This window comes from Gymnoscopelus microlampas (assembly GCF_963454915.1).
Source record: "Gymnoscopelus microlampas genome assembly, chromosome: 11".
NCBI classification, from domain to species: Eukaryota; Metazoa; Chordata; class Actinopteri; order Myctophiformes; family Myctophidae; genus Gymnoscopelus; species Gymnoscopelus microlampas.
In genome coordinates, this window is record NC_139948.1 from 27,182,752 (window position 1) to 27,194,260 (window position 11,509).

Genomic DNA, 11,509 nt, shown 5'->3' on the forward strand with positions numbered 1-11,509 from the left:
CAAAGTGGGTGTGTCTGTATAAATTAGTAAATACACGACAGACTGTTAAGCAATGGGACTCAACATCTCAAGTGTCTTCAGCTGATCTAGACTATTGTCAGCTTTTGTTCATTATTGACATTGTAAAGTTGCAGACGTAAAACGTATGGCAATAATACTCAATGATATTCAGTGCTTGTTTTTTCGTTTGTTTTGTTTTTCAATGATGATGTTCTATGTAAAGTCGCTATGATGTTTAAATTAAATAGACAAAATGCCCCCAAAGTCATTTGTGCTTCCAGTTTAGATCCCTGTAGTTTGGGATTATGCTGCATGAAAACCCAGTAAAATTGTCTTTTTATTTTATTTTTCTGAACATTTTACACTAAGTGTACTTACTGTCTTTAAAAGTCACACTGAAACAGTTGACATTGAAATGAATATGTTATCGGATGGATAGATTGATGGCACCCCTTTATACATCTGTGCCACATTAGCAAAATATATTTTCTAGACATACAACTACTTTTGTTAATGACTTGCGTTGTAGCGCCACCTCATGCATCATGCAGTCAAGTGTTTGACCTTGGGCGAACATCAGTTGAAAACAAATGGCTTTGATCACTGTGTTGATTGCTTTTAATTTACTAAAATTCAATCTACAGTATATATAAATACACTGGACTTTGTCAGTGCTTCTGTGATGTTACATTATGTTGTTGTTTTTTGTTTGTTTCTGATGGTCCAGACTCCAGTATAAGAGATATTTTTTCAGTGAGGTGGTTTTGCGTTGACATTCAAACTCAAAACATGATTGCATTATGCTGTTTGTACATACTATATGGCTCATGAACGGAAACTTCTTGTTACTTTCTATCCAAATGTCTTCTGCACAAGACTCATTAAAGGTACTGGTTGGGAGAGCCTATTTGAATACAATAAATCAAGGTCATGTTAATATAACAGCATTTGTAGCAATCACCTTTTTCTACTATTAAAAATAGCTATAATACTCAAGAATACATTTGAACTTTTTGTTCGTAAAGGATCAGTTTTATATGACGATGCATTTTGTTGTGATTTCTATTGTCCTACATGTATAGGACAAGTGTGATAGCAGTACCATGTCCTAACTGTATCTTGTATCATGCATATTAAAGTGGAATCTAATGAAACATGAGCTGCTCTGTTGACCTTGCCTGAATCATCGACCAACTGCGGTAGCTCTGGCCAGCACTGATGGGAGGATGGGAGTGATGCTGAGAGAGAGGACCAATGAGAGCAAAAGCGATTGTGTCAAAAAGGGGGTTGTTTTCAGGGGTGGTATCTAGGGTTTGATGGACAAAATAGGAGATGTCCTTGCAGACCTACGCACACCCACACAAAGAGATAAAACATGTTTTAATGTTGTTTGTTGTTTGGTGGCTTACGGTACTTCTCGCTCATGTCCCCTCCCCTCCTTGCCTTGTCCTCCAGCCTCATTAGTATTCTGGTGGAGTCTGAGATGTTACGTAATGATCACATCCACTCACAGGGGAGCAGTGTTGCATAACAGCAGTAGCCTCATAGAATGTGTGTGTGTGTGTGTGGGGGGGGGGGGGGGGGGGGGGGGGGGGGGGGGGGTAAGGATGGAGAGAGAAAGATGAAGAGAGGGATGGAGGGAGGGAATACCAAGGACGGGAAGAGATGGGGATTCGATTGTTGGTTGGATGGATGGAAGGATGGAGGGGAGAGTGGAGAGTAAGTAGTGATAGAGGGGAGTACATGGAAGAAGGTCGGGTGAAGGAGAATGGGGGGCATGGAGAGGTGGAGTGGACAGAGTAATGGGGCTGAGGCAGTGGGGAGGGGGGCGAACAGCAGAGAAGACAGAGAGGGTAAAAAATAGGGATGCAATGTGGAGAGTGGAGCGTGAGATAAAGCAAGGCATGCGAGCCAAGGGATGGTGATAGGGAGGGAGGGATAGGCTGATAGGATGTGGTGAGTGGGCGATGAAGAGATGGTGGAGAGTTGAGGAAAGCCCAGCAGGGGCCCAGCCATGCATGTTAATGTCAAACCATTACAGGCTACTATAGAAAGCAAGAGCCAAATGCATTCACCTCACAGCGGGGAGCCATAGGCTGCCTACATGACTGCCAGATACAACACAAGCTTAGAGCAGAGACCATTCCAGCAGATGATGAAACATCAGTTAATGTCGACTAGGATCCAGGGTCCAGCTGAAATGGGTGGTGAACAGCCTCAACTGAATTTGAACTATTGATCAAACTTAACTTAGCTTAAAGTAATGACAGGACATTATGCCAACAGCATAGTCAAGGTGCATTGTGTTCAACCGCAGCACATTATTAACTGGGTCGGGCATAAAGACTAAGTACTCAAACCAAGTATGGAGTTTACTTTTCAGTGAACCACATTCTTTGATTGCCCTTTCTGAACGATCAGAAGTGCATACCTGTATTCCTGCAGTCTGCACTGCAGACAATGAGGACAAGACAATTAGGGTTATTTTCCATGCGTATTTTTGCCATTCTGTTTTTTTTTTATTACAAACATAAAAAAGAATCTGATACAATAAGAAACTGCAGTAGTAACTCCCCATTCCCACGGGGTAGCACAGAAAACAGGTCATTGCATTTCAGTAGTGAAAGTCAATATACATCTACAGCGTGTACAGGTCGGATACAAAATAGGAAAGAACAGAAAAAACTAAGGAAAAGATAACAAAATACAGGCAGAAAAGAAAGCACTATATTATATTATCATCTGTACTTTATCAGTTATATTCATTGATTCTTAAACATTACATAGAAAATAAACTTCTTTTATAACAACAAAATATTCCAAAGTGCAAAAAAGAGGGAAAAAATAACAAAGAAAAATACATACATAGTACATAATATACTTTAAGCCAAAGACATCAAAATACAAAAATTGCGTTTTCCCACCTCAGTAGTTTTCAATCCTGATTGGAGATGAGCCTGCTTTGAGACTGGATTTACAAAAGAAAAACACCCAAAAGTTTTTGGGTTGCTATCTTGAGAGGATCGCCCAATCAGTTCCATTCATTTTAAAAGTGAAATCCAGTAAGTACTAACGCTCTGACACAGCAACACAAGGTAGAAGGTCCAAGATGACACTTTGCAGAATGTTCATGGTTTCATTTGTAACTCCAGCGTCACACCCACTTTCAACTAATTTCCCTGGATTTACTTCTAATCTAACGGTTGGTACTTTCATCACCCCCCCCCCCCCCCCCATCACCTACTTTGTAGACAAGAGGAAATTAAATACAACTCATATCTGCTTACTCTGAGGGGTCTGATAAAATATTGAAGCAATGAACACCACGAGAGGCCGGAGACAATTGGGACGTTTGCATTTGAGAGGAGAGGTGTGTGTGGGGCATTTTCTAAAGAGATGGGGAAACAAATAGGCCATCCATCATCCAGGATTGACTAATTACTGATCACAATCAAAATCAAATTCACAGCACATTCATTGCCTTCATCTTTTCAAACCTGCTTAGTACTGATGTCTTACTGAGGAAATATATCAGCCTTTGTTTTCAGGGTGAAGAAAGGTAGAAGCCCCTTGGTATATTCATAATTATGGCATTACATTGCACTAGATAAGGGTCAGTATTGGTGTAAGTAAAGACAGTCTGAAATATGGCTATAGTTTCAGGACCACTGGACCAAGGACCATGTGACATGAATGTTAAAATGACATGAATTATAATAAACAAGGGTAGAATGTCAGCAATGAAAACCGGAAGGGGTTTCTGTTGACTCGCCCTCAACCTTTGCGTGGGGCTACAGTTGGAAGCCATCATATCCAGAGATGACTGGAAAGATGTATAAGCTTTCTATTCAGTAACAGGAATGACATGGTAAAGACAGAGAGATGAAACCAGGTTAGAGGCACTAATGTATGGCAAAGAAATGTGAAGAGTCAATGGAGGAGAACTTATGACTGAAGGGGCCGAAGGAGTAGTTTAGATACACAAGGACTTAATTTATATATATATATATATTTTTTTTTAATGGAGATGATCTTGGCATTAACATAAAATGTATTTAAAATAATGGGATTTTGTTTGTTTTTGGTTTTAAAATATACTCATGTGTGAGAGCAAGGGGCATAGCGTTGTCAAGACTGCCTTGGAAACACAAGACAAGCGACATATAGGCATCTTTATCCTACACCAACCCATTTGTAAACATTCATTTCTGAACCTCTCCAAAAGCCCATCTTGGAAAAAAGGAATACATTTACCCGTCTTTTATTGGACAAATGCTGTACAATGTACCATACACATTCAATACTTTATTCTATACATCTTTATTTTTGTCTCAACTTGCATATATTCATAGTTATTTTCCTGGAAAAATAACCTCAGCACATAAGGAATCTGAACATAAGAACTTTATATATATCTATATATATCCCTAGAGTTATATCATAATCTCTTACTTTTACAAATGTACTTCATAACTCGTTGAAAAAACAATATATAGAAAATTGTAAATAAATTACAAACAAATGTAAAAAAGAAAAGAAAAAAAAGAAAATTTCCCTTACAATAATAACATTTATAAAGAGATATGTGAACCTCCCCACCCATCCCTTGGAAGAAACAAAACAAGGAATAAAACTTGCATGACTGCATGCATGCAGACATACTGTCACATCGCAATACCAGAGTGAGCACAAGTCAAGGGTCCTCGGGTTAAGCTTATCCAAAGACATTTTACGGGCACAAATCTTGAAAACATTCAGTAACTGAACAAGACTGAGAACAATTTCCGCCGCCATCATGAGAGCAACAAAAATACAAATCCATTACATCTTTCAAGACAACTGTAACAAAATGTGCCTTACCATTACCGAGGGCAGAAGGAAGATTAACCTCCCGTGGCTATGGGGGACACGCATGGTCGCGGGAGCCTTAGAATATAAAGTGCTGAATGGCTCATGCTTAAATCGATACTCTGTCGTAGGATGGTGTCACATGCTGAAAACAGCAAACTAGGTCTGTTGTTTTCACCAAGCGACAGACGTACAACAAAGCATTAATCGGGCTTCAAAAAGGGCATGGGAGGTATGGGGTTGCCCTACTTCTGTGACTAACCAATCACAAATCACTAGGACACAACAGATTGCCTTGATACAGACAGAAATATGCCAGAGATCAAGACACGTTTTCCTATAAATTGACGATAAAACAAACAACAGTAAGGAGGAACATTCATCATTATGGTCTGAAATACTGCAACTGAGGTGATGGGGTAAAAAAAAAGAGAAGACAATACAACATTAACAGTATGATCCTAGTTTGCTCATTGGTGGAACAGAGATCATTGCAGGATTTAAAGAGCAAGGGAACAACTTGTTGTGAGCCTCCGCCTCACCATAAACATGCAGTAAAAAACCAAAGAAAATATCACTTGTCACTCTCTAAGCCAATACACGTTGGACGCCAGCAAAAGGTTTAAAATCCTCTGCTTGCCCTCCGTCTCCCTGCTCTCTTTGTTCACCATCTTCCCTCTGCCCTCATCTTCCTCCTCCCTGCAGAGTAAGACCTCTCCTTCATAGTCAAAGTCATGCTAAGCCATTTATCACCATCTATACTGCTTAACTGCTGCATCCTCTCCCCTCCCACCCCACCCGTTCACCTTCACACCCTGTTGACTGGGATACTGTGGTGTGTGCGTGTCATTTGTATTGAAGTACATACTTACATGACAGTGTTGTATAAATCAACCATTTCATGTTTCAGATATATTAGTACACAGTTAACACTATGGATCCACGTGCCTCCAGAAAGATCCAGCGACCCCCCCCCCCCCCCCCACACACACACACACACACACACACACACACACACACACACACACACACACACACACACACACACACACACACACACACACACACACACACACACACACACACACACACACACACACACACACACACACACACACACACACACACACACACACAGCGTAATGTCTGTGATTCGTGACACATTACTACATGATTCCCTGAACAACTCAACACTTGCCTCTTTGCTACTTCCCACTGTGCTCACTTGAAAGCACGTTGTGTGCACATTTGAGCTGACGGGCAACAATTCCTTTTGATACGATGACATGACAACATATATACAAAAAAAAACACTGCGTCTCTGCACGTGTGTGCATCCAAGGCTCAACAGACCCACCATATATAAATAACAAGTCTCTCGATTACAATAAGCCACAACAAAACAAACCAGAGGACTGCACATCAAGCACACACACACACTAAAACCAACTGTAATTTATACATCGTTTGTATGACCGCAGCACATTTTTCACTTGAAGATCAGTGATTTTTGGTGAGTGATATGGTCCTACCAACAAAGTAGAAATTAGACTTAAGACAGCACAGCCTCCCTCCATGTATTTGTGGCAACTAGGGCAGAGCAGATTGCAGTGCAGAATGCTGAGCTTTACACAGCCATCCTTCCCTGCAGGACTTGGCTAGGTCCTCTCTCACAGCATGACAGTGCAGTGCAAAATGGAGCTATTATATATACTGCTGTACTAACTGGGCCCATTATACTTTAAGTATTAAGGACATCAATCTCTCTCACATCAACATTCAATGCAAAAAAGATTAAAAATAAAGTCTGCAATGGTAGACTAACTCCAAGGTACAAAAGGAACTCAACTCCGCAGACAAAAACAAAAATAAACCAAACCGGAAAGTGTGATATACAGAGGAAGAGAAGGAGACAAGGGTCGGGGGATGAAGAATAGAATATGCAGTGAACAATGTTACAGTTAAGTCTTTGTAGTAAAACTAACCCTAAACTGCTGAATTAGTAGTAAGAACAATTCATTAGAAAAACTGAAAATATTTGGGAGCATCGCTGTCCTATGCTAAACTCCTGCTGCAGCGATGCTCATCATCATTTTCATCCTAAGTAAAGGCTTAGTTGGCCAACACAACAGGCTGGAAGGACTGGCTGGGATATTGCAGGTTGTAGCTCCCCAAACCCTCCACAAAGGATGGCTTCTCCATATATGATATTCCACCGTTGCCTCCGATGATGCCTACCCCTGGGGCAGGCGGAGGGCTGGAGAAGGGGTCGAAGGATGGATGTGAGTTGACGGGATGCTGGTGTGGGGGCTGAAAGGGGCTGGCGTGGGGCGGCATGGGCTGGCTGTCGGCATCGAAGTAAAGGGGGCCTGGTGAACCCGGATACACAAACTCTTTGGCATTGGGGGAGAGCTGGCTGGGGATGGGACCCCCGAGGGAGTGCAAGGACAGGGAGAGGGGCTTGTGCTTCAGCAGCTCCGGAGGGGAGATGGTGGTCGGGGAGCGGGATAGCATTCTCTGGGGAGGGGGCACACCGGCTACTACAGTGGAGCTGCCTGTGGAGCCCGAACTGCCACCCTTCTTCATCTTGGTCGAGCCGAACTTTGTGGCGGCGAAGCTGGCGGTGGTGAAGGTGATGGGTTGCACCGGAGGGCGGGGAGTGGGAAGAGCAGTGGGCGGCAGCTGCTGCTGAGTGGCAAGGTAGGGCAACCCCCCATTAGGAGGCGAGGGGGTGGAAGTGTTGGAGGAGTGGGCAGTGGGGTTGGTGGGAGTGCTGGAGCTTGGGTAGCTGAAGAGCCCCGGGCAGGACTGGGTGGTCAGGGGAGTGGGCGAGCTGGAGAGCGACGGCAAAAGGACCGGAGACACCTGTCCCCCGATCGGCACGAACACCTGAGCTTCTGGGTTGAAGCCAAGAGTCCTGGCCTCCTCAACTTCCGTGTCTCCTTTACTGTCACCGTTCACACCCTCAGCCCGTTCCCCTTCTCCCCCGAGGCCAGGAGGGTCCTCAAGGTATAGCACCTTCACAGCACCCTTCTCTCCGATCTGGTAGGAAACCTCATATGGGTCAATCCACACACTGAGCTCTGCAGGAACATTGGCACGGACCTCCTCTGTGTCCAGGCCACTTCTTCTGGCAGCCAGCTCCACCACAGGGTCCCTGGGAGCCCCTAGATGAAGGCAGCGGAAGGCAGAGCCCCTAAGAGGGGACTCAGGGTACCAGTGACCCTCGAAACGGGAAATCAGTATCCGTTCCAGCTCCTCTCCAAACAGGTCAGCTCGACGCCGAGGCAGCTTGTTGTACAGGTAGGAAACTATGAAGTTAAGGGCGACCTTCACTTCCAGATGCATGGTCCAACTGGTCTAACACTGCTAGCAAACAGTTTCAGATCAAGTGTCCAAACAGATGCAATGCAATACCGCTAATAGGGATTCTCTGAATAACTGTTAAGTATTATCACGGTAAAGGCATCTTGAAGACAGAATCTCTGATTTGCAGTTTAATTAAGAGTCCATTGGTGCTTTCCTGAGAGGCTGAGGAGAGGTCCAATCGTCTTCAACTGGCTGGTAGGGTCCCAACTGTGAGGGGGAAAAGGAAAAGTCTGTTATAATGTGAGGAAAAACTATTACACACACATACACATACAAATATTTTGTCTGAGATCCCCAGTGTAGACTAAACATAAGCATCAATGAAAAATATTATTGAGCATGATAAGAAAATGGCAGGGGCCAGGGCAGATTGTGAGACTGTAGAACACAATTTCCCACGATGCCACACGCATGACGTCATCACAGCGTGCAATCGTCCTCCACCCCCGCACATAAACAATTCGCTCAAATCCAGTAGGCGACCCTATGCCAGGCAGGTGGGTTTAGTCGACTGATATCACTAAATCTTCTCCATTACAACAGAATCCGATTAGTACTCAATATGAAAATGCACAGTTTTTTTTTATCAAAGCACTAATAATGTCAGGACATTATCGACATTTGGGTTACATCATGTTCGTATGAAAAAAGGTGACAATTGGAGGGTGAGATGTAGAAGACGCGCAGCTGCATGCGTAATAGTCTAAAGTAGGCTAGTTATCAATTTTGCTATATCTACAAACACATATTCGATGCGCTTTTCCAATGTTTGCCCTCCATACGTTGGGTAGCCTATGTATCAGTTGATTGTAAATAAACGTGACATTTTGACACCAGGATCCGTGGAGCACAAACGACAATTTTACATAAAAATAAGCAAAAATACATTCCAAATTAAATTGTTATTTTGTAGGTGTCAGCTGAATAATTTACATAGTTATATTTATGAAAAATACACAAGATTCAATGTCATTCAATGTCATCAGGCTACAATTAGACATTTTAAATGCATGCTTGACACGTCGGAAATCTAAAGCATCCACCTCTGATCAGTTGTTGTGCCTTAAAGGAAGACACCTTTTCAGCCTCATCGCCCATTTATTTAAAATCTCATTTAAATAATCTTACACTCCTATAGATTGAAATGAATTGGGGTGAAAAGTTATGCCTGTATGTTTGCTGGCATCACGGCAGTGCAAGCCTATGGCCGAGGTCTGCATTTGTTTACACAGAATCATTACGAGGAGTAGCAGTCCTTTACCCATGTATCCGCTTTGTGGCAGCCAGGCTATAAGCTACCCCGTCTCATAACAGTATAGCTGCAAGCCAATTTATGGAAACCCAATGCTCATTGATCTACTCAAATGTAAATGCTCATTTCACATAAATGCTCATTTTGCAAAAATATGCAACAGCAGAGGCTATAGCAAAAATAATTACAATACTGTTTACAGTTGGAAATAAACCAGTATATGTTTTGCCTATACGCATTTGGGCAGAAATAGAGGTGACATAGGCTACAGCAACCTGAGAATGCCAACCAAACTATTTCTTTAAAAAAAATGTTTTACGAATGTATTAAACGAATTAAGAAGTGAATATTGCAGTCTGGGGGGAAACGACCAGATAAGGAGATGCACTTGACAATGAAAGAGCGTTAATCAATCCTCCTTCAGCTTAAATAACCCTGTAATAAAACAAATAAAGGGTAAAGTAACATTTGACACGATAGTAGTTTACTTTAATTTGGAGTGTCACGTTTTCCAGTATTATTCTCGAAGGAAAAAAAAACACATCAGATTCTAAAATGGATGACCGAATCCATTACCGATTCAGTTTCCCCAACAGTCAGTGCATTTGCCTGTATATATATTTGGTCGATAGTTCTCATAGAATTAACTCAGATCAGCTTCCACTATAAATGCCCTGTGTGCAAATAAAATCGCCGCACGTTCATGGACGTTTAAACTATAAGCTACTTACAATACTGATGTCAAGCGTGAGCACAATTCTTGCGTTTTAAATCCTTGGTGTTATGGTGAATTTCAAGGTGATCTTGCGTGTCATTCACCCACAGGAGCTCGTCGACAGATTGTTTCGCCTTGGGGATGATTTTTTTTATCCCAATGTTTGATGGCAAACGATGTCCCTGTTTCCTCAACTGACAGTTTCCGTGAAATGTCCAGAGAAAACTTTACTGTTTGACAGCCTTGCGTATTTATACAGCTTCACTCGCCCACACCCCCCTGCCGTGACGGTACATAGAGGAACTACTTTCTTGATATTAATCATAACATAGTCTTTCAAATTATTTCTGTGGCCTAGCTATCTTTAATTAAACATAATTTTCCATTCAGAGTTTATGTTTATGTGGCCTCTGGATATATGTATGTGTATGCCTACCACAGCAACAGTTACAAACTATACAAAATAAATAAAAACATTTAAAATATATCACAACGGTGCAGCAAATGTATAGACGTGAGCATGCAAATGTGGGTCCCATATGTTTTAGTTAAATTGTGCTCAAACTAGTTTAGCAATTCATTTCCTAGATTACTAGAAGGGCTCTAATTTATTTGGCGAAGGGATATTTGTGGTTGCCTGTGGTGGGCGAACCATTGCTAAAAATATAAGCGGTGATAGCAACAGAGTCTCTATTGGTTGAGATGGAGGAGGACCCATGGTTTATTGGGTTGCAGTGCCCATTCAGGCAAGTAAAGAGATATGACAATCAACAGGGGTTATGGGTAATGTCGTTTTTTGGCTAAATATAATGAACTGCTGCTGAATTTGAATGAGTTTAAAAGTAACTGATGTTTTACTTCACTTTAAGTGTAGCCCTATAGGCTACCTTGATAGAGCACTTTCAAGTGTCAGTAACTTTAGTAGGTCCTATAACTCAAGAATCAAGGAGATTTTATTTGTCACTAAACTTTCCACAAAGTTGCCAACCGTTGTCAACAGCAGTAATAATAAAAGGCTATAAAAATGTCCAGAGAGGCATTTAAATGTGCAATAAGACATAGCCCTTTTAGCTGGAGAAAACACGTGCATATAGCAGAGACCCATAGGTAGTACATGTATATGGCAGAAATACTAGTAACAGTAGTACTAAAGCAGCAACTTCTATTTCTAGTAGTGTACCCTTATGACAGTGCACTATACTTAGTATAAGTTTTAGTTTTATGCATCACAGCAGTAAGTGCATTAAAGTCACAAAAGTGTAAAATAATAAGTGATAAGTGAATAAGTGTTTTTAAAATGTGTTCTTTAACACATTTCATGACGC

At 41.8% G+C, this 11,509-nt stretch overlaps 1 protein-coding gene across 1 annotated transcript; it reads right to left on the reverse strand.

Moving 5' to 3' along the window:
* Positions 1-5,973: 5,973 nt before the first annotated feature.
* tob2 (transducer of ERBB2, 2) lies at positions 5,974-10,390 on the reverse strand. Its single transcript, XM_084071830.1, has 2 exons — positions 10,201-10,390; positions 5,974-8,424 (listed from the first exon to the last, which is right to left on the reverse strand). Exon 2 carries the CDS (start codon positions 8,194-8,196, stop codon positions 6,961-6,963), a length of 1,236 nt encoding a protein of 411 aa, XP_083927956.1. The 5' UTR covers positions 8,197-8,424; positions 10,201-10,390; the 3' UTR covers positions 5,974-6,960.
* Positions 10,391-11,509: the final 1,119 nt, after the last annotated feature.